This window comes from Labrus bergylta, chromosome 10 (assembly GCF_963930695.1).
Source record: "Labrus bergylta chromosome 10, fLabBer1.1, whole genome shotgun sequence".
In the NCBI taxonomy this organism is placed as follows: domain Eukaryota; kingdom Metazoa; phylum Chordata; class Actinopteri; order Labriformes; family Labridae; genus Labrus; species Labrus bergylta.
In genome coordinates, this window is record NC_089204.1 from 30,792,953 (window position 1) to 30,816,952 (window position 24,000).

Sequence of the window (24,000 nt, forward strand, 5' to 3'; positions counted from 1 at the left end):
CTCCATCTTTACCCTCCACCTTTAACCTCCACCTTTACCCTCCATCTTTACCCTCCATCTTTACCCTCTCCATCTTTACCCTCCACCTTTACCCTCCATCTTTACCCTCCACCTTTACCCTCCATCTTTACCCTCCACCTTTACCCTCCATCTTTACCCTCACCTTTAACCTCCACCTTTACCCTCCACCTTTACCCTCCACCTTTACCCTCCATCTTTACCCTCCACCTTTACCTCCATCTTTACCCTCCATCTTTACCTTCCACCTTTACCCTCCACCTTTACCCTCCACCTTTACCCTCCATCTTTAACTTCCACCTTTACCCTCCACCTTTACCCTCCACCTTTACCCCTCCATCCTTTAACTTCCATCTTTACCCTCCATCTTACCCTCCACCTTTACCCTCCACCTTTACCCCTCCGTCTTTACTTCCACCTTACCCTCCACTTTACCCTCCACCTTACCCTCCATCTTAACTTCACCTTTACCCTCCACCTTACTCACCCTTACCCTCCATCTTTAACCTCCACCTTACCCTCCACCTTACCCTCCACCTTTACCCTCCATCTTTACTTCCACCTTTACCCTCCACCTTTACCCTCCACCTTTACCCTCCATCTTTAACTTCCACCTTTACCCTCCACCTTAACCCTCCACCTATACCCCTCCATCTTAACCTCCACCTTTACCCCTCCACCTTTACCCTCCACCTTTACCCTCCATCATCTTACCCTCCACCTTTACCCTCCATCTTTACCCTCCATCTTTACCTCCACTTACCCTCCCTTTACCCTCCATCCTTTACCCTCCACCTTTACCTCCACTTTACCCTCCATCTTTACCCTCCACTTTACCCTCCATCTTTACCCTCCATCTTTAACCTCCATCTTAACCTTCCACCTTACCCTCCATCTTAACCCTCCACCTTACCCTCCATCTTTAACTTCCACCTTTACCCTCCATCTTTACCCTCCACCTTTACCCTCCATCTTTAACTTCCACCTTACCCTCCACCTTTACCCTCCACCTTTACCCTCCATCTTTAACTCCACCTTACCCTCCAACCTTTACCCTCCACCTTTACCCTCCATCTTTAACTTCCACCTTACCCTCCACCTTTACCCTCCACCTTTACCCTCCATCTTTACCCTCCACCTTTACCCTCCATCTTACCCTCCATCTTTACCCTCCATCTTTACCCTCCATCTTACCCTCCATCTTTAACCTCCAACTTTACCCTCCACCTTTACCCTCCATCTTTACCCTCCACCTTTACCCTCCATCTTTAACTTCCACCTTTACCCTCCACCTTTACCCTCCACCTTTACCCTCCATCTTAACTTCCACCTTACCCTCCTTTACCCTCCACCTTTACCCTCCATCTTACCCTCCATCTTAACTTCCACCTTTACCCTCCATCTTTACCCTCCATCTTTACCCTCCATCTTTACCCTCCATCTTTAACCTCCATCTTTACCCTCCACCTTTACCCTCCATCTTTACCCTCCACCTTTACCCTCCATCTTTAACTTCCATCTTTACCCTCCATCTTTAACTTCCATCTTACCCTCCATCTTTACCCTCCACCTTTACCCTCCATCTTTACCCTCCATCTTTACCCTCCATCTTTAACTTCCATCTTTACCCTCCATCTTTAACTTCCATCTTTACCCTCCATCTTTACCCTCCATCTTTAACCTCCATCTTTAACTTCCATCTTTAACTTCCATCTTTAACTTCCATCTTTAACTTCCATCTTTAACTTCCATCTTTAACTTCCATCTTTAACTTCCATCTTTACCCTCCATCTTTACCCTCCACCTTTACCCTCCATCTTTAACTTCCATCTTTACCCTCCATCTTTACCCTCCATCTTTACCCTCCATCTTTACCCTCCATCTTTACCCTCCATCTTTAACTTCCATCTTTAACTTCCATCTTTAACCTCCATCTTTAACTTCCATCTTTAACTTCCATCTTTACCCTCCATCTTTACCCTCCATCTTTAACCTCCATCTTTAACTTCCATCTTAACCTCCATCTTTAACTTCCATCTTTAACTTCCATCTTTACCCTCCATCTTTAACTTCCATCTTTAACTTCCATCTTTAACTTCCATCTTTACCCTCCATCTTTAACTTCCATCTTTACCCTCCATCTTTACCCTCCATCTTTAACTTCCATCTTTAACCTCCATCTTTAACTTCCATCTTTAACTTCCATCTTTAACCTCCATCTTTAACTTCCATCTTTACCCTCCATCTTTAACTTCCATCTTTACCCTCCATCTTTAACTTCCATCTTTACCCTCCATCTTTACCCTCCATCTTTACCCTCCACCTTTAACTTCCATCTTTACCCTCCATCTTTACCCTCCATCTTTACCCTCCATCTTTACCCTCCACCTTTAACTTCCATCTTTACCCTCCATCTTTAACTTCCATCTTTACCCTCCATCTTTAACTTCCATCTTTACCCTCCATCTTTAACTTCCATCTTTACCCTCCATCTTTAACTTCCATCTTTAACTTCCATCTTTAACCTCCATCTTTACCCTCCATCTTTAACTTCCATCTTTACCCTCCATCTTTAACTTCCATCTTTACCCTCCATCTTTACCCTCCATCTTTACCCTCCATCTTTAACCTCCATCTTTACCCTCCATCTTTAACTTCCATCTTTACCCTCCATCTTTAACTTCCATCTTTACCCTCCATCTTTACCCTCCATCTTTAACCTCCATCTTTAACTTCCATCTTTAACTTCCATCTTTAACTTCCATCTTTAACTTCCATCTTTAACTTCCATCTTTAACTTCCATCTTTAACCTCCATCTTTACCCTCCACCTTTACCCTCCATCTTTACCCTCCACCTTTACCCTCCATCTTTACCTCCATCTTTACCCTCCATCTTTACCCTCCATCTTTACCCTCCATCTTTAACCTCCATCTTTAACTTCCATCTTTAACTTCCATCTTTAACTTCCATCTTTAACTTCCATCTTTACCCTCCACCTTTACCCTCCACCTTTAACTTCCACCTTTACCCTCCACCTTTACCCTCCACCTTTACCCTCCACCTTTAACTTCCACCTTTACCCTCCATCTTTACCCTCCATCTTTACCCTCCATCTTTAACTTCCACCTTTACCCTCCACCTTTACCCTCCACCTTTAACTTCCACCTTTACCCTCCATCTTTACCCTCCATCTTTACCCTCCACCTTTAACTTCCACCTTTACCCTCCACCTTTACCCTCCACCTTTACCCTCCACCTTTAACTTCCACCTTTACCCTCCATCTTTACCCTCCATCTTTACCCTCCACCTTTAACTTCCACCTTTACCCTCCATCTTTACCCTCCATCTTTACCCTCCATCTTTAACTTCCATCTTTACCCTCCATCTTTACCCTCCATCTTTACCCTCCATCTTTAACTTCCACCTTTACCCTCCATCTTTACCCTCCATCTTTACCCTCCATCTTTAACTTCCATCTTTACCCTCCATCTTTACCCTCCACCTTTAACTTCCACCTTTACCCTCCATCTTTACCCTCCATCTTTACCCTCCATCTTTAACTTCCACCTTTACCCTCCACCTTTACCCTCCACCTTTACCCTCCATCTTTAACTTCCATCTTTACCCTCCATCTTTACCCTCCATCTTTACCCTCCACCTTTACCCTCCATCTTTAACTTCCATCTTTACCCTCCATCTTTACCCTCCATCTTTAACTTCCATCTTTACCCTCCATCTTTACCCTCCATCTTTACCCTCCACCTTTACCCTCCACCTTTAACTTCCACCTTTACCCTCCATCTTTACCCTCCATCTTTACCCTCCACCTTTAACTTCCACCTTTACCCTCCATCTTTACCCTCCATCTTTACCCTCCATCTTTAACTTCCATCTTTACCCTCCATCTTTACCCTCCATCTTTACCCTCCATCTTTAACTTCCACCTTTACCCTCCATCTTTACCCTCCATCTTTACCCTCCATCTTTAACTTCCATCTTTACCCTCCATCTTTACCCTCCACCTTTAACTTCCACCTTTACCCTCCATCTTTACCCTCCATCTTTACCCTCCATCTTTAACTTCCACCTTTACCCTCCACCTTTACCCTCCACCTTTACCCTCCATCTTTAACTTCCATCTTTACCCTCCATCTTTACCCTCCATCTTTACCCTCCACCTTTACCCTCCATCTTTAACTTCCATCTTTACCCTCCATCTTTACCCTCCATCTTTAACTTCCATCTTTACCCTCCATCTTTACCCTCCATCTTTACCCTCCATCTTTACCCTCCATCTTTAACTTCCATCTTTACCCTCCATCTTTAACTTCCATCTTTACCCTCCATCTTTACCCTCCATCTTTACCCTCCATCTTTAACCTCCATCTTTACCCTCCATCTTTACCCTCCACCTTTACCCTCCATCTTTAACTTCCACCTTTACCCTCCATCTTTAACTTCCATCTTTACCCTCCATCTTTACCCTCCACCTTTACCCTCCACCTTTACCCTCCATCTTTAACTTCCATCTTTACCCTCCATCTTTACCCTCCATCTTTACCCTCCATCTTTAACCTCCATTTTATATAATCTTGAATTCATAAATCTTCTTTTACCTGCAAACGTGGAGTTTATGCTACAAGCAGTAAGTGTACACACTATGTCCTGGAGGGGGCGGGGCTTCAGGTGGCGATGAGCCCAGGAGGAGGGGCCCAGTTTGAATGTTTACAAACATTTCTACTGACTCCTTTAAGTCGAGGGGAAGTTGTTGTGATGAGAAGTGTTATCTAGCGGGATCACAGCGTTAAAGGTGTGGTTTGCAGAGAGTAGCTAACGGTGCCGTGTTAGCACTTCCTGCCTCCCGGCAGCTTAACGCCTGAGCAGGATGTGGTCACTCATCACGCTACTTTAACCCGACAAACAACTTTATTTTACAGATCCAAATAGTGACAAACTGCTCCACGCCATGAGGTCATTTGTTCACTGGTTTACATCCAGGCAGCATCAAGAGCAGGACCATTAACCAGGGCTACAGCCCCGACTAGTGGCGGGAGGCTGCATTACAGCATGAGGTCAGTGCTGCAGAGTCACTGTTTTTCTGGGATGTAGGACTTTTCCAGGACGTTACAGTCTCCATTTAACGGGGACTTACAGTCACAAGACGCGGCTCATGAGGCCGCAGAGCGAGGCCAGCTACAGCTGTGAAACAATGACTCCATTCAGAGGGGATGAAAAGGTAAAAAGGGGAATAATCAGGCCACCGTCTGAACCTGTGAGGGCGGAGAGCAGAGCGGAGAACAAATAGTGGATGAAAGATGCGAGCAGAGCAGACTCTTCCGGCCTGTTTCTGCTCCTGCAGAGTCATATGTTCATGTGTGTGCAATAAAAAGCTGTCATTGTTATTTCACCATTTCAACCACAAACAGGGAAGTGTTTCTCAAACTGAAGATTGCTTCACAAACCACATGATGATTCTGTAAAATCATTTAAAAACAAACTGGTTCACTGTGGGAGAAATACCATTTCCCACAGCAGGATCAGAGGTTTAAACACACACATAACCTTGAAATCCATCAGGATGAGTCCTCACATCAATCAGAAACATAAACAAACGCTGGACAAGACAGAGCGAGCTGTCAGTGAGTTACAGACGCTGGGAACCACCTCAGAGGAGCAGCAGAACGAGACGGCACAGCTCAACAGCCAGAGCTAAAGACGTTTCAGCAGGGAGGTGAGAGCAGGAGCTGTGTGTGTGTGTGTGTGTGTGTGTGTGTGTGTGTGTGTGTGTGTGTGTGTGTGTGTGTGTGTGTGTGTGTGGGGACCTACCCTCTTCCTGCTTGGCCATGTCCTCAGGGTTGCTCTCGCTGTCTGCGTCGTAGCCCTCCTCCTCCCCCGGGGGCTTGACGCCACAGCTCTGCACCTCGTCCACCTCCTCGGACAGATCGCCCGCCGGTGACGCCCCCTCCGCCAACACCTGGACCTTCTGACAGAAAGAGAGAGAGAGAGAGAGAGAGAGAGTGAGAGAGAGTGAGAGAGAGTAAGGGGTGAGACAGAGAGAGAGAGAGAGGGAGAGAGAGACAGAGAGGCAGAGAGAGAGAGAGAGAGAGACAGAGAGAGAGAGAGACAGAGAGAGAGAGAGAGAGTAAGGGGTGAGACAGAGAGAGAGAAGAGGGCTAAGACCAGTTAAGATCAATTAAATTCAAACTATTTTACCTAATCCTGTCGTAAGAAATCAACGAGAATATTCGGCTAAAATACGTTAATAAGCATGACAGGCAGACTTCCTGTCGGCGATACAGATAAAAAATAAACAAACTAAATGTTTTCCAGTTATTCAAGAGGGAAAAAGTACGATAGTGTGGTCATAAGACAAAAATCAGCTGACTTACAGGCATTCACACACAGGCGAGAAACAGCCAGTCATCACACACACACACACACACACACACACACACACACACACACACACACACACACACACACACACACACACACACACACACACACACACACACACACACACACACACACACACACACACACACACACACACACACACACACACACACACACACACACACACACACACACACACACACACAGTGGAGGAAACAGCTTTAAACGGTTTATAAGTTCAAAGAATAATCTCTTGTAAAACAAAACAAACGTCTCTTTCTCTTAAATCAAACTTTTCTCAAACTTACAAACTTCAGAGGATGAACATTATTCTGGAGTGTCGTCGTACATGTAGGTAACGCGAGTAACGCAAGTAACATGAGTCACGTGAGTTAAAGGCAGGGTTGGTTATTTTCAAAAACTACCATGATTTAGAAAGTAGCATTCCCTCAGTGCTGAGTCTACACCCCCCCCTCTGTGATCCCTCTAAAGCCACGCCCCTCACTTACATCCTGCCTTTAAGTGAATAGCATTCTAAACGTGAATAACGAAGGTAACGTGAGTAAAGTAAATATTGTGAGTGACATGGGTACAAGAAAAACTAGAGTTACGTGAGTTACGCAAGTAATACGAGTTACGCAGGTAATGTGAGTAAAGTAAGTTACGCGAGTTACATGAGTAATGTGAGTTATGCGAGTTACGTAAGTAATGCGAGTTACGTAGGTAATGTGAGTAAAGTAAGTTACGCGAGTTACATGAGTAATGTGAGTTATGCGAGTTACGTAAGTAATGCGAGTTACGTAGGTAATGTGAGTAATGTGAGTTACGTAGGTAATTTGAGTAATGTGAGTTACGTAGGTAATGTGAGTAATGTGAGTTACGTAGGTAATGTGAGTGATGTGAGTTAAGCGAGTTCCGCAAGTAATGCAAGTTACGTGAGTAATGTGAGTTACGTAGGTAATGTGAGTAATGTGAGTTAAGCGAGTTACGCAAGTAATGCAAGTTACGTGAGTAATGTGAGTTACGTAGGTAATGTGAGTAATGTGAGTTAAGCGAGTTACGTAAGTAATGCAAGTTACGTAGGTAATGTGAGTTAAGCGAGTTACGTAAGTAATGCAAGTTACGTGAGTAATGTGAGTTACGTAGGTAATGTGAGTAATGTGAGTTACGTAGGTAATGTGAGTAATGTGAGTTACGTAGGTAATGTGAGTAATGTGAGTTAAGCGATTTACATAAGTAATGTGAGTTACGTGAGTAATGTGAGTTATGCGAGTTAAGCGAGTTACGTGAGTAATGTGAGTTACGCAGGTAATGTGAGTAATGTGAGTTACGTGAGTAATGTGAGTTACGTAGGTAATGTGAGTAATGTGAGTTACGTAGGTAATGTCAGTAATGTGAGTTAAGTGAGTTACATAAGTAATGTGAGTTACGTGAGTAATGTGAGTTACGTAGGTAATGTGAGTAATGTGAGTTAAGTGAGTTACATAAGTATGTGAGTTAAGCGAGTTACGTGAGTAATGTGAGTTAAGTGAGTTACATAAGTAATGTGAGTTACACGAGTTACGTGAGTAATGTGAGTTATGCGAGTTACGTGAGTAATGTGAGTTATGCGAGTTCCGTGAGTAATGTGAGTTATGCAGGTAATGTGAGTAAGGTAAGTTACGCAAGTTAAGTGAGTTATGTGAGTAATGTGAGTTATGTGAGTAACGTGAGTAATGAGAGTTATGCGAGTAACGTGAGTAATGAGAGTTAAGCGAGTAACGTGAGTAATGAGAGTTAAGCGAGTAACGTGAGTTATGCGAGTTACGTGAGTAATGTGAGTTATGCGAGTTCCGTGAGTAATGTGAGTTATGCAGGTAATGTGAGTAAGGTAAGTTACGCAAGTTAAGTGAGTTATGTGAGTAATGTGAGTTATGTGAGTAACGTGAGTAACGTGAGTAATGAGAGTTATGCGAGTAACGTGAGTAATGAGAGTTATGCGAGTAACGTGAGTAATGAGAGTTAAGCGAGTAACGTGAGTAATGAGAGTTATGCGAGTAACGTGAGTAATGAGAGTTATGCGAGTAACGTGAGTAATGAGAGTTAAGCGAGTAACGTGAGTAATGTGAGTTACATGAGTTACACGAGTAACATGGGTTGTGAGTAAAGGCTAAATCCTGGTATGTTTGAACGGGATTAGTCAGAAAATCATTTTAGGACCTTTGAAAAAACACAAATCTAAAGCAGGCTGAGAGCAGGAACAACAACCAGGTGACTTTAACTGAAAGAACTAATAACGTGCTCGTCCTATTAAAAAAAGGAGCAGTAACTTCACTCACAGTTTCTCCCCCGGCAGGACTCACCCTGTCTGTCTTCTCCTCAGGGGGGTCGGGACCGGATGACACCTCTGCCATTGCAACTCTGAGCAAGGAGTCGAACAGAGGAACGGCGAGGTCAGAGTTCACCACCCCAGAGCGAGAGAGCTGCTCTCTCACCTCGAACAGAGTCTCCTCCACCGACTGCAGCTGAGGACGCAAAGACAAAACGGTTACACTGAACACAGTGAGAAGACAGAGTTCAAACCCTAACCCGAGAGGACCGGGGCTCCAGGAGACACTACAGAGTTCAGACCCTGACCCCGAGAGGACCGGGGCTCCAGGAGACACTACAGAGTTCAGACCCTGACCCCGAGAGGACCGGGACTCCAGGAGACACTACAGAGTTCAGACCCTGACCCCGAGAGGACCGGGACTCCAGGAGACACTACAGAGTTCAGACCCTGACCCCGAGAGGACCGGGACTCCAGGAGACACTACAGAGTTCAGACCCTGACCCCGAGAGGACCGGGTCTCCAGGAGACACTACAGAGTTCAGACCCTGACCCGGAGAGGACCGGGTCTCCAGGAGACACTACAGAGTTCAGACCCTGACCCGGAGAGGACCGGGGCTCCAGGAGACACTGCAGAGTTCAGACCCTGACCCGGAGAGGACCGGGGCTCCAGGAGTTTTGTTGTGTGTGTTAAACGTTAAAGTGTTTGTTGTGATATGTTGAACATGGCGGTAAAGACTCAAACTGTGTACCTGATAAGACAGCTCAGGCTCGATCCTCTGCAGGGTCGAGTTAGCGCCGTGCAGACAGATCGCCAGCAGGGCCTCCAGGAGACGAATACTCTGGAGCTGCCACTCCTCCTCCAGCTTCTTTGCAGGATCTTTGGTCTTTCCCTCAGCCGGACCCAGAGCCTCGCCTGAGCCTGGAGACATGTCCTCCGGTCCCAGAGAGGCAGGCGGGGCGCTGGACTCTGGGCTGCCTTTGCCCTTCCCCTCCCTCTTCTTCTTGGCTTTGCCATCTTTGGGCTTACAGGAGAGTTTCTGGATGACCATGGCCATGAGGCGCAGGCAGACGTCCAGCCCCCCGAGTCTGAAGAACTGCCTCTGGAACAGGGGGCTGGCAAGGTAGATCCAACGACACACTGACCACACATCTGCAGCGCGGCGGACCTGCTCCTTAGAGGGCAGGGCCACGCTGTCCGGGGACAAGTAAGGCAGGCGCCCGCCCAGCGGCTCGCTGGCCGTGCTGTCATATCCGGAGGTGTCCTCCGAGTCGTTGGCCGAGTCTCGGTCCGACTCGGCCTCTTTGCTGACACACAGGAAGGCCACACACAGGAACAAGTTGATGACATGGAGGTGGGTCCCCGCCCGGCTGCGGCCCAGTCCTCGGCCCTGCCCACCGCGGCTCTTATGACGTGGGTACACCTCCTTAAGACCTTCATAGAATTTGCTGAGGCTCTGGGGGCCCTCTCCGGACCCTCGGGACCCCAGCTCCTCAGCCAAGCCCAAGATGGCCTCCCTTTCTTCTGCATCCAAACTCTCTAGCTCCTGAAGCAGTCCGTCAGCCTGCAGTCGTCCACCCCCGATGATCAGAGTCTCAAACACCTTCAGAGCCAGAGAGCGGGTCTGGTCCAGGTAGAGCAGCTCGGTCACCTGGTTCAGGCCGTTACAGCTGACGAAGAGATCCCGGATCACCCTGTGACGGGAAGAAAACCAGGGTCAGAAAAAGCATGTAAACATGACTCTACAGGATCTGAGCTTTAGACCAGCTGGGTCAGCACTCCCTGCGGCCCTTTGACCCCTGACCAGTGTCTACCTTTGACAGAAAAAGAACAAAAACCTTTATTAAATGTTCATGTTTTATTTGACAAAATCACTCTGACATCTCTCCATTAGTGCATGTCCATAGGATCCTGTTTGTGTTCATGTTCATTAAACAGAGCGTAAAACTGAAACTGCAGCTCAAACAGTTTTTATTTCAGAGAAAGGATCACGACTATGGAGAAAATCTAATGATGGGGAACAAACCAGATGTCAGTGTTCTTCCTCCTCCCCTAACCCTCCATTAATATGTGGATGGACCAGCAGATGGAGCCGTAGAGTCGAATGAGACTGAACAGGAAGAAACTGGAGGACTCTGCCTCATGTTTCTCTCCCTCTCTGCCAACATGGTGATCACAGCGTGTGTTTGTGTGAAAACTTGAAGGAATGCGAAAATAGTTTATGAAGTGAGAGCTCTCTGACGGACTGAACCTTAAAGTTTCAAACATGAAGGTGAGAAGTTTAAACTGTGTTTAAAAGAAGCTGACAGAGCGCCTCAAAGCATCTCATTGTCCACTTTCTGCACCAACCACATCCTGTTGGGGTCAACCGATCCAGGCATGCATTGGGGCAGGTTATCAGGGTGAACACAGCTGTGCAGTGTTTTAGATTTATTCACTATGTCCGAACAGTTCTTCATCAAGACTGACAACAAAGATATAAGTTTATATTTAAGTATTGACCTTTGACCTTTGATATCTAAGTGTTTATAATATATTATCTGTGGTCTAAGGTCTTGCTATCAGTACTGGACTTTGCATTACCTAACAGCTTCCACGTCTCCGTCAGTCAACAAAGCTTTGATGAATTATTGATCATCATTAATTATCTCTGAACAGATCTGATGACCCACATGGATCAGGTGTCTGCCAGCTCAAGACCTTCTTACAGAGTCTATCATCCTGGACTCCACCCTCTCTTTACACCCCCACATCTAATATGTCTCTAAGACCCTCATCCTCGCCTCCATAACCTCCAGTCAGGACTACTGGAGCAGAGTCCTGTCTGTAACCAGCAAAGTCCTGAACAGGATCTAATACATCTAAAACTCTGCTGCCAGAGTCCTCACCCAGACCTGGTACCTCATCACCCCAACCTTCATCCAGCTCCACTGGCGCCCAGTTAGATCCAGAATCAAATCCAGAATACTCTCTTATGACCCCCCCCAAACCTCCAGTCCACAGACCTGCTGTCCATCCCTCACACCAGACTCTGCACCTATGGAGACAGGGCCTTCAGGGTCACAGCCCACCATCCTCTGGACCCCCCTCTTTATCAGACCTCCTCACTGCCTCTCCATCCTCTGCTCCCTCCCCCATGAAGAGCGTCCTGAGCTCTTTTAAGTATTAGTCACAGCTGCTTCATGTCAGACTTCAGATCTGATCTCAGGTTTGTGTCCCAGATTAAAAAAAGATCTTTTAAACTTTCTCACTGAGTCATGACATCCTCTCTACACACGATGCTTCAGGTCCAATAAGAATAAACCTGAGCTCAGCGTCTCTTCTCCTCCATCTTCAACAGCAGGCTGTAACGTTACTGATGTTAACTTTCTGAATTAAGTTTGGATCAAAACAGACACGATGACATGAAACACTGACGAAGATAAGTAAACACACACACACTGAAATATCAACACTGAAACGTCTGCGAGTTCAAGAAAAACGATCCAAACGTGTTTTGAAAATGCCGTTCTGGTTTGTTCAGAGGGTCTCGTGCACAGGGGTTAGGGGTTAGAACTCTCTTAAAACAGATCATCAGTGTGCTCACCTGGACTTGAGGAGAGCGGGTAACGTCTGCAGGTAGACGAGCAGCACGTCCACGGGGAGGCAGCGGCTGTGGTAGCTGCAGACCTGCGTGCACACCGTGGACACGCCCAGCTGCTGGGCGTGGTGAGCTAGTTCCACCCCCCTCTGCAGCACCGGGTTGAAGATGTGCGTGTAGAGCTGCCACTGCACAACGGCGTTCCCCCTCAGGGTCAGGTGACACACGTGTCCCGCTATCTGCTGGCTCAGCTGCCAGTCCTCGCCAAACACCAGCTCCTGGTACGCCTCCAGAGCGTCCCATTTCCACAGCATGTCCTCCGCTCCCCCCCCGCTGGGCAGGATGCCCTGTGAGCGGTAACACAGACTGGGCGTGACGGCGTGGTCGGCATGCTGCAGCGTCTCCTCCAGCCCGGGCAGCTGGCTGCTGTCCAGCGTGCAGATGTTACAGGACGCCAGTTTAGCTTTCTCTGACGGCTGGCCGCCTCCCAGCTGCTCCAGGATCAGTCTGCTCAGGACGCTCAGGACGTGAGTCTGGTAGCTCTGCAGACCTGGAGCCTGGAAGGCGTGCAGCAGGGGGCCGACCACCGAGCGAGGGTCCATACAGCAGCAGATCCCAACGGCCTGAACGCCAGCCAGGACCTGCAGCACGGCGGGCCCGTTAGGAGAGAGCGTGTGCAGCAGACGCAGACACTGATGAGCGCACGCCGCCAGGCAGCAGCAGCGCTCCGGGTAACGCGCCGCATCTCCCTCCAACCCCTCCTTACCTTCTCCGGCCTCTTCGAAGGGGTTTCGTCTCGCCGCCTGTTTGAAAGCAGACACGGGAAGTCCAGACAGGTCTCTGTGGTGATGCAGGAAGTGGGAGTACTCACAGCGGCGGTGGCGGCGGCGTGCGCACACAGACTGATGCAGTTGCTCAGACTTTGCCTTCTTCACAGCACTGATGATCTTAAAGACACCTGCGATGAGTCCCAGCAGCCTCTCTGAAGCCTCGCCCACCACCTCACAGTCCCTGGCCCCGCCCACTCCCTCCAGCCGCAGCACGGTGACCTCCAGCAGCTCCAGGCCGCGGTGCTGGATGAACTCGTGGATGAGCTCCAGCGCCTGGCTGAAGAAGAAGGGGTTTGGAGTGGAGGCCTGCAGGCAGCCCAGCAGAACCTGCAGGACTCCTTCGAGGAGCTCGGGCAGCAGCAGCGCCCGGTGGCGATAGCGAGAGAAGGAAAAGTCCTCCTGGACTTCCTGCAGGGTCTTTTTGGGCCGGGGGGCGAAGGGGTCGTTCTGTCTCTCCAAACAGCTGCGGATCTTCAGCGTGGCTCGCAGCAGGTCGGTCAGGCTGCGTCTCAGGCTGTCAGGGAGACTCTCACACTGACTCACATCCACAGACATCAGGTGCAGGACGGTGCGGAGCAGCATCCTCTGGACCAGCGCGATGGGCTCCTCCGTCCAGCCTCCAGCAAGTTCCTCCGCCCCTCCCCCCCCTCCCCCTGCACCCCCCCCCGGGCCGCAGCAGTCTCCAAACTCGGTCAGGATCTCGGTGAGAGTGGGCACCACGCTGACGGCGAGGCTGGGGTTGTGGTTGATGCTCATGTCAAACTTACACACCTTCTCCAGCAGGGAGAGCAGCACGTGGCAGAGGTCAAAGGGCGAGTTCTCCATGCGGTTGAAGATGGAGATCGCAGCCGGGTCCGTCAGGGTTTCACTGTCGGCCATGGTGGACCCGGTGGCCCGTGCGTGTGGGTACGGAGCGCTCATGGTTTCTGTCGCTGTGGGGGGGGCAGTGGGTGCTAACTGCGATGGCTCTGAACGATGATGCTGACAGCTCACTCTGAAGGTGGAGCCGTGTGAGCGTCTGCTGCGTGCGCCGCCGGGGGCGGGGCCAGCTTTGTCTTCAACGTTTGCTTCTGAATCTGAGGTCGAGACCTGAGACCGGCGTGCATCTTTTACGGAGTATCTCTGCGCCGTCCTGCGAGACCTCCGGGACTTCCAGGTTCCACTGCCAACGCGGGACCTCTTCCCTGAACTCTGCTCATCTGCGGGGGCTTTCTGTCCTGCCCTGAGGGGGGCGGCCTTCACCTCCCGGCTCAGGAACACCTCCAGTAAGGACGGCAGGGTGAAATCTGTAAACACAAAAACATCTGTCAGTCTTACACTTCTATCAGACTACCAGCGACGTCACACAACTTTTTGAAGCGTCTCATTGGCTAAATATAATTCATACTTCAGTTTAACATCAGTGAGTTAGAGCTCTGCAGCTGATCGCTGTTTGTTCAACTCCCTCAGAGAGTTAGAGTAAATTAAAGAAGAAATGTGTCGAGTGTTTGTCGGAGAGCATCAGCAGCTCAGCTCTAAATACCCGAGTCGTCCCGAGGTCATCCTGAGGTCATCCCGAGGTCATCCTGAGGAACCTGCAAACTGCCGGTCTGCTCTGCTTTGTTTGTTTGTTTCATCACAGAGCCTCTGATGGCGTCACCATATTAAATCCTCGACATCAGGAGCGAGCACGGCGTGCAAATCGAGTTTGAATCGTCACTTGAATAAAGATGAGTCATCGAGAAACCCAGCAGATATTACTGATATGAAACCTGTTTGATAACACGAGTCCTACACCCGGTGTGTTTGGATATTTAAGACGGTCCGACTCATATCGTCTAAAGTGACGCTGCGTTCAGCTGGGACGCTCCGAGAAGCTGACACAGTCTGCAGGACAATCTGAGAGGAGCCGACAAGAACAACTAAAGAGCAACACAAGAGACCTCACAGCTGATCAGAGTAAAGAACATAAAGACTGAAGGACTGACCCGGGGCTTTCTCCTCTTGGACCGGGATCTTCCAGACGAGCGGCAGCAGAGACAGCAGCAGAGTGAGCAGCTCCTCCCGACACGTCAGCTCCTGTAGGGGAACAAAACAAACACACACTGAGGAAGGTCACCTGAGGAAGGTCACCTGGGGAAGGTTACCTGGGGCGGTCCTGACTTTCCTGTCAGGTCTCAGAGAATCCAGCGGTCTGCGGGGCGTTAGCGCTCTGTGTGTTGATCTGTGTGTGCAAGCAGGTCGGCTCGTCCCCGCTCAGAGTAATGTCACATGTATATGACGGCCGGCGTTCTAAGAGCTCCATCAGGAGCATTCCTCACAGCTGGGAGAGAAACGACTCCTTCAAGTGATAATTAAAAAGCACCAATGTCTCCTTCTCCTGAGCGCAGGAAACAGACTGTGATGGGAACTGTTATGTTTGTAGTTCCACAAATCACCAGTAGGAGAATAAGATCAGTTTCTTAAAGGTCATGAGACATTAAAGCTAGTGACTGAGGATGGACTCACTCTTCCTGTTTATTCGACTAAGCCGCCCTGGACTCATGACGCTCTGCGATCGTGGTCGTTTGAGACACACCTGACTGTGACGTCTGGTCGTTTAATATACTGAACACCGTCCTCTGCTGGAGAATCTCTTTGGCAACCTGTAGGCGTGCTGAACTGTTGGGACTGATGTGTGAAAATTGTCTGTGTGGCGCTGGGACGGTTTCAGTGAGTCTGGATCGCTCTTCTGGGATGAATCTGGAAACATAATGTAAACGGTGACATTGTTCTCCTTTATCATCGCTCTGGGAATGCCTCTTGTCCAATCAGATTGCTTGGTCAGAACTAACTGATGAAGCAGGAAGTGAATTCTTGTTATCTGAGTCATGAGCTCAGGTGGTGAGCAGGGCGGGAGGGTTTAACAGCTCAGTGTTACAAACAGGACTTTAAATGAATCCTCATGGAGAGTCATCATTCTGAGATGTTCTATCGCTGGATTTAAAGCATGAAGAGAGTCAACAACACTTGGTGTGAGTGAAGGTTAGACTCTGCAGCTGGAGTTTGCAGTGACCGCTCACATTAAAGCTCCCGCTAACAAAATTTACATGTGAAAGTGGGATGTTGTCACGCACGGCCACTTCTTTTACAGTAAATGAACTTGGTGTCACATGAGCCTGACTTCTGTTTTTAATCCTGTTTCAATCCTGATTTTTAAAGTTCTGGTGTCCCACAGGGATCCATTCTGGGTCCTTTTTCATTCAGCCTAATTCTAAAGTAGCAGAGAGAATCACTCCCATGATTCCCCACCGGCCTCCAAGTCTCCTTTTGTTATTGATTTTGATTAAGAGCCCCCTGGTGGCAGAATGTACATACTGTGCATTTAAAATCAGAGCAAACAAAACCTGCGCCTGTGAGACAATTTCAGTTAACACGAGCGCTCAGGATTTGCTTGGCGTCGGTTTGTTATTCTGATTCAGCCTCATTTGGATCTTTGTATTGGCTCTAGTATTAAAATCTATCTGACTTCTACTTTTGTATTTGTCTTCTGATTTAAGCAGTTTCTGTCTTTAAGTGTCCAAAAGTTAAGCGAGCATGATGTGAGAGAACATGCTATCGGTGACGTCTGTGTGATATTCTCTGCTTTGATGGCGTGCTCTCAGTAAACGATCCGTCTCAGCCGAGGTCACGGAGGCTGTGCACAATCTTTAATGTGTTGCTACTAATGAACAGCTCGGTGTGGAAAAGTTTGATAGATTCATTAAAAATGTGAGGCACAACCAGAAACTCAAAGTTTGAGTTTGAATGTTTCCCAGAGGACTTTTTTTCTGGTTATAAAACCCAGTGGACTTTATTCTTAAAGCTCAAATCTAACCCAGCTCAAAGATCTGAAAGTAGATTTACTTTTTCTTCCAAACGGTTCTTAATTCCCTCCACGGCTGCCACCAGGTCTGATTCAGTCGAAGGGATTAAGTCATGCGGACAAAAAGAGCCTTGTTGACGTTTTTACACGGTTAACGGCGCGTTAGAGAGTCAACAGGAAGTACTGCGAGATATGTGGTTAGAGGTCAGTCCGCACATATTGACAGTAAAGCAAGAAGATGGAACATTTAAAACACGAGTGACTCAGTGACACAGAAGGGGTTAATAAACGCTCTTCAATCAGCACTAACTTCACGCCACCCCTTCGGCGCCCGTTAGGCCAGCCGGTCTAAACTGTCTGGACACGCCCCCCTCTTTGAGGTGAAACTTGTGTTTCGATGGGAACATCAACAGAAAGGTAAATAAAAGATGGCCTCACCTGGTCAATAATGGAGTCCAGCGTGCTGAGAAGCAGGAAGCCCCGCCCCCTGACCAGGTACTCTCCCAGAGCCACCATATGACTCTCCTCCTCGTCCTCTTCGCGTGCCTCTGCTCTCTGAGCGACCGCGCTGCATAGCTGATGGACGTCCGTCAGGAACTCCCTCGCCAGCGTGTTACTCGCCCCACTCATGTCTGAGCTGCAGAGGAGAGAACGAGAACAACAGGAACTCGTTTCTGATTGGTTGAGAACAACAGGAACTCGTTTCTGATTGGTTGAGAACAACAGGAACTCGTTTCTGATTGGTTGAGAACAACAGGAACTAGTTTCTGATTGGTTGAGAACAACAGGAACTCGTTTCTGTTGCCAGCATGCTACTTAATTTGTCAGACTCGGAGTAAAGGTGCGTTGTTATAAATCGTCTTCGTCTCTCAGCTGTTTTCTGACTCGTTTCTTGCTTTGAGGTTTTTCATCACTGATAACTGTTTGTTGGTTTGTAACTCAGGAAGTGGACTGCCACCTCTCCAGCTACCAAACCAACTTCCAGATTTGGTCTGCACCGGGACTTGAACCGGCGACCCTCCGGTTCCCAACCCAAGTCCCTAAAGACTGAGCTACTTCTGTCCCCAGGGGACCTGGAGGGGGACTGTTGGGGGGCTGGAGGGGACTGGAGGGGGACTGGAGGGGGACTGTAAGGGGGACTGTTGGGGGGCTGGAGGGGGACTGGAGGGGGACTGGAGGGGGACTGTAAGGGGGACTGTTGGGGGGCTGGAGGGGGACTGGAGGGGGACTGTAAGGGGGACTGTTGGGGGGCTGGAGGGGACTGGAGGGGGACTGGAGGGGGACTGTTGGGGGGCTGGAGGGGGACTGGAGGGGGACTGGAGGGGGACTGTAAGGGGGACTGTTGGGGGGCTGGAGGGGGACTGGAGGGGGACTGTAAGGGGGACTGTTGGGGGGCTGGAGGGGACTGGAGGGGGACTGGAGGGGGACTGTTGGGGGGCTGGAGGGGGACTGGAGGGTGACTGGAGGGGGACTGTAAGGGGGACTGTTGGGGGGCTGGAGGGGGACTGGAGGGGGACTGTAAGGGGGACTGTTGGGGGGCTGGAGGAGGACTGGAGGGGGACTGTAAGGGGGACTGTTGGGGGGCTGGAGGGGGACTGTAAGGGGGACTGTTGGGGGGCTGGAGGGGGACTGTAAGGGGGACTGTTGGGGGGCTGGAGGGGGACTGGAGGGGGACTGTAAGGGGGACTGTTGGGGGGCTGGAGGGGGACTGTAAGGGGGACTGTTGGGGGGCTGGAGGGGGACTGGAGGGGGACTGTAAGGGGGACTGTTGGGGGACTGGAGGGGGACTGTAAGGGGGACTGTTGGGGGACTGGAGGGGGACTGTAAGGGGGACTGTTGGGGGACTGGAGGGGGACTGTAAGGGGGACTGTTGGGGGGCTGGAGGGGGACTGTAAGGGGGACTGTTGGGGGGCTGGAGGTGGACTGGAGGGGGGCTGGAGGGGGCTGGAGGGGGACTGTAAGGGGGACTGTTGGGGGGCTGGAGGGGGACTGTAAGGGGGACTGTTGGGGGGCTGGAGGTGGACTGGAGGGGGGCTGGAGGGGGCTGGAGGGGACCTGTAAGGGGGACTGTTGGGGGGCTGGAGGGGGACTGTAAGGGGGACTGTTGGGGGGCTGGAGGTGGACTGGAGGGGGGCTGGAGGGGGCTGGAGGGGACCTGTAAGGGGGACTGTTGGGGGGCTGGAGGGGGACTGTTGGGGGGACCCAATGATGGACCTTAAATACGAACACAGAGAGATAAGGGTTTGTCAAATCAAGACGTCAGGATGATCAATGATCTCCTTGTGTGTCCAGTGAGACTTTTAAATTCAAAGTCAGTTAAAGTTAAAAACTTTAAATTCTTCACTTTGAGGTTTTATCTGAAGAAAAAGAAGAGAAGCTGCAGATTAATCAAACTCACTGTCACCAGAATATCATAAACACAGGAAGATAAAACCCAACACCACAACTTCAGATCACATGATGCTGTTTCCCCTTCACAGAGCCAAGTCACAGGGCGGAAATATGCGGCTTGAAACAGCGCTCTGAACAGGACTATAACTACAGATCCAGCCTTAATTAGGAAACAGAGGAAAGAACCAATCAATGTTCAGACCATGCCTCCACACTAACCGCACTCTCAAATAAAACACTCAAGCAGAAACAAGAAGATCAAAAGTTCTCCTAGTCTTCTGAGAATCACCAAGACAGAGTTCTGCATCTGATCTGTTAAAAACTGACTTTATAAGCATCAGTGTTCAGACAGCGCCCCCCAGTGTACGTGTGTGTAACCACGTGTTCCTGTAGGTCTCAGAGAGTCACACACTCTACAAACACTCGGACTGAAGACCCTGAAGAACAATCCAGAAGGAACTCATGTTCAAACATTAGAACGTAAAGAAGATAACCCCGACCCGCCGTACGGGCATAAAGGGATCTTACCAGAGGTCAGCGGGCGCCGCTCCTTGCTCTCATCTTGTGTTTCAGTGCAGCTCTGACGCTCATATCCTCTAACCTCCTCACAACACTGCTGACTGAATTTTCTGTTCTGCAGCACAAATTCCATTAAATTGGAATTTCAAATGGAAGCTTTCCAGATTCGCAGCAGATCAGCGAATCACATGAAAGCATGTGATGTCACATGGCGAGGGGCCTGGCCTCGGGAAGACTGAAGAGTCCCTCCGCTGCCCTGCAGAAGACCTCCACACGGATTACAGCCACTGCCTTTGTTTCCTCCTCTACAACTAATCAGGGGATTTTTATAAAGACTGACAAAGAAGGCGGACCAGGAGAGACCAGAAGAGGCCTGACAGGAATGTATTCATGGTTTTTAATCTCCTGTTTGTCCCTTCAGGCTCTCCGTAGATAGTGGTCCTCAGTGTCTCCCTGTAGTCTCAGTGATGTAAAAGAAGAACACTGCTGCATCTTTGAATGTCTCATTTCACTTTAACAAACTCTCAGACAGTAATATCCACCTCATGACATCACACATTGACCTCATGACATCACACATTGACCTTTGTTCCTTTGAGCTGTTTGACCTCACTTTGATCCCTTACAACTTCCTGTTTCTGTGCTCACTTCCTGTGGTAACACTCGGACGTCCTCATCATCTCTGATCTCGTTGTATAAAACATGTAAATATTGAGCTACTGGGACGGTTACTGGTCTGGTTGAGATGTGTATCTTTGTGAAATACTGTCCACTGCTTTTTAAAAAGGAACACAGAGTGAACGGATGGAAAGGTTCAAAGATATCTCTGTAATAGATGTGACTTTAAATCAAAGGATCAGAGAGGTGGGGGAAATGGAGCAGCTGCTGTTCCTCTGGAAGGTAAATGTTGGTCAACTTTACAACAGAAATAATGAATGGTTTCCTGGACTGTCTTCTCTCTGACCTGATAATCAGCATCTTTTAATAAAGGTGTGATTTTCTATTTGATGTTTGAGTGTGTGTAGGTGTGAGTGCCTTCAGGTAGATGTTCTGCTGATGATTGTTCATTGTTTTAAATGTTCTGTGATGTATGGAGACTGAAGGAGAGTTTGTCTCTAAAGTCAGAGTGACCCTTCAGGAGAGAAACACATCTGATGTCTTCTCTCTGTGATCACGTTTAAAGGTTTCCTGAATCATCACATCGTGTTCCTCTTTTAAAGAACTATCCGTTCTCTCCATGTTTCACACTAAATACTCTCCGGGGTTTATCCAAACTGCGAAGTGTCTCCACAATCTGTCAGCAGACAGTCTCTACTGTCTGTGCTGTTTCCTGTTAGGACCTGCTGCTCACTATTCAGAGATTTGTTTCTACTTTGTCTCTTTCTTTCAGGGAGGAAGTGGTGTCATGAGCGTTACCCGAACCGGCCGCATCCATCATCGTTTTTATCTTTATTCAAGAAGAGTAACGCTCATAAACAGCCAGGTAAACAAAAACAATATCACAAAGTAAACAACCTGAATGACCACGAGGGCTCAGAACGACCACGTGGGCTCAGAACGACCACGAGGGTTCAGAACGACCACGAGGGTTCAGAACGACCACGAGGGCTCAGAACAACCACGAGGGTTCAGAACGACCACAAGGGTTCAGACTACTGAACGACCACGAGGGTTCAGAACGACCACGAGGGTTCAGAACGACCACGAGGGCTCAGAACGACCACGAGGGTTCAGAACGACCACGAGGGCTCAGAACGACCACAAGGGTTCAGAACGACCACGAGGGTTCAGACTACTGAACAACCACGAGGGTTCAGAACGACCACGTGGGCTCAGAACGACCACGAGGGCTCAGAACGACCACGAGGGTTCAGAACGACCACGAGGGCTCAGAACGACCACGAGGGCTCAGAACGACCACGAGGGTTCAGAACGACCACGAGGGTTCAGAACGACCACGAGGGTTCAGACTACTGAACGACCACGAGGGCTCAGAACAACCACGAGGGTTCAGAACGACCACGAGGCCTCAGAACGACCACGAGGGTTCAGAACGACCACGAGGGCTCAGAACGACCACGAGGGTTCAGACTACTGAACGACCACGAGGGTTCAGACTACTGAACGACCACGAGGGTTCAGAACGACCACGAGGGCTCAGAACGACCACGAGGGTTCAGACTACTGAACGACCACGAGGGTTCAGAACGACCACGAGGGCTCAGAACGACCACGAGGGTTCAGACTACTGAACGACCACGAGGGTTCAGAACGACCACAAGGGTTCAGACTACTGAACAACCACGAGGGTTCAGAACGACCACGAGGGTTCAGAACGACCACGAGGGCTCAGAACGACCACGAGGGTTCAGAACGACCACGAGGGTTCAGAACGACCACGAGGGTTCAGACTACTGAACGACCACGAGGGTTCAGACTACTGAACGACCACGAGGGTTCAGACTACTGAACGACCACGAGGGTTCAGACTACTGAACGACCACGAGGGCTCAGAACGACCACGAGGGTTCAGACTACATACTGAACTGTGGCTGTTGGGAGAGGGCCCAGGTGTCTTACCTGCCTAACCCTAACCCGATGAAAGGTGACGACCCTTCACCTCAGTTGGAGACATGAAAACAAAGTGACCTACCAGAACCTGAGCGCGTCCTTGGTGCTGCGGTCGGGGTGATGCTGCACGTAGTGGAAGAGACACAGGAAGCGCTCCAGACCCTGAAGGCTGACCTGAACACAGAGAGAGAGACCAGCATGAATCCACATGGAGAGAGACCGCCACTGTTAAGACCACCCGGACCCCGTCTGAATAACTTAGTTTGAAATAAAGATAATAATAATAATGATTTATCAGGCGGGTCAGATACAGAGCCCACAGCCTCTAAACACTAAACATTGGTATTCATACATTCCATATAAGGAAGACATCAGTGAGTGTGACCATATAAGGAAGACATCAGTGAGTGTGACCATATAAGGAAGACATCAGTGAGTGTGACCATATAAGGAAGACATCAATGAGTGTGACCATATAAGGAAGACATCAGTGAGTGTGACCATATAAGGAAGACATCAGTGAGTGTGACCATATAAGGAAGACATCAATGAGTGTGACCATATAAGGAAGACATCAGTGAGTGTGACCATATAAGGAAGACATCAGCGTGACCATATAAGGAAGACATCAGTGAGTGTGACCATATAAGGAAGACATCAGTGAGTGTGACCATATAAGGAAGACATCAATGAGTGTGACCATATAAGGAAGACATCAGTGAGTGTGACCATATAAGGAAGACATCAGCGTGACCATATAAGGAAGACATCAGTGAGTGTGACCATATAAGGAAGACATCAGTGAGTGTGACCATATAAGGAAGACATCAATGAGTGTGACCATATAAGGAAGACATCAATGAGTGTGACCATATAAGGAAGACATCAGTGAGTGTGACCATATAAGGAAGACATCAGTGAGTGTGACCATATAAGGAAGACATCAGTGAGTGTGACCATATAAGGAAGACATCAATGAGTGTGACCATATAAGGAAGACATCAGTGAGTGTGACCATATAAGGAAGACATCAGCGTGACCATATAAGGAAGACATCAGTGAGTGTGACCATATAAGGAAGACATCAATGAGTGTGACCATATAAGGAAGACATCAGTGAGTGTGACCATATAAGGAAGACCCAGGAGCTAGCTAACACCTCCACTAATCTGACACCACTAACTAGATCGGTTCAGGCCCGCTGATCACTGAGAGAGCGTCTGGGTCACAGCAGGGAGGAACAGACAGCAGGACAAACCCTTCACATACAGTCTGACTGAAGGAGGAGTCTGCTGGATGCTGACAGGGTGACGCTGCTCTCTCTCTAGTTTGACTACACTGGTACAGAGCAGTTTGGTAAAAAGAGACATTAGGCAGAAATATCTGTACTCAGTTATTCCTGACACGGTTAAATATCTTGATTTTCCATCCTGAGGCTGCTACACCGATAAACAAGTCTGTTGTAGAGCTGCACATTATGATTCTTTCCATGTTTGATTTGAAGGGGCAGGAAGGAGGAGGGAGGAGCAGGAAGGAGGAGGGAGGAGCAGGAAGGAGGAG

General features: G+C 49.0%; 1 protein-coding gene across 1 annotated transcript in view; it reads right to left on the reverse strand.

Annotated features, from left to right (window-relative positions):
* lyst (lysosomal trafficking regulator) overlaps nt 1-24,000 on the reverse strand; it is a 67,450-nt gene that overhangs the window by 21,797 nt on the left and 21,653 nt on the right. Inside the window, 7 exon segments of the mRNA XM_065959796.1 lie at nt 5,691-6,004; nt 8,760-8,921; nt 9,478-10,420; nt 12,313-14,422; nt 15,104-15,194; nt 17,398-17,596; nt 22,523-22,614. Coding sequence (XP_065815868.1) covers nt 5,691-6,004; nt 8,760-8,921; nt 9,478-10,420; nt 12,313-14,422; nt 15,104-15,194; nt 17,398-17,596; nt 22,523-22,614 — 3,911 coding nt within the window.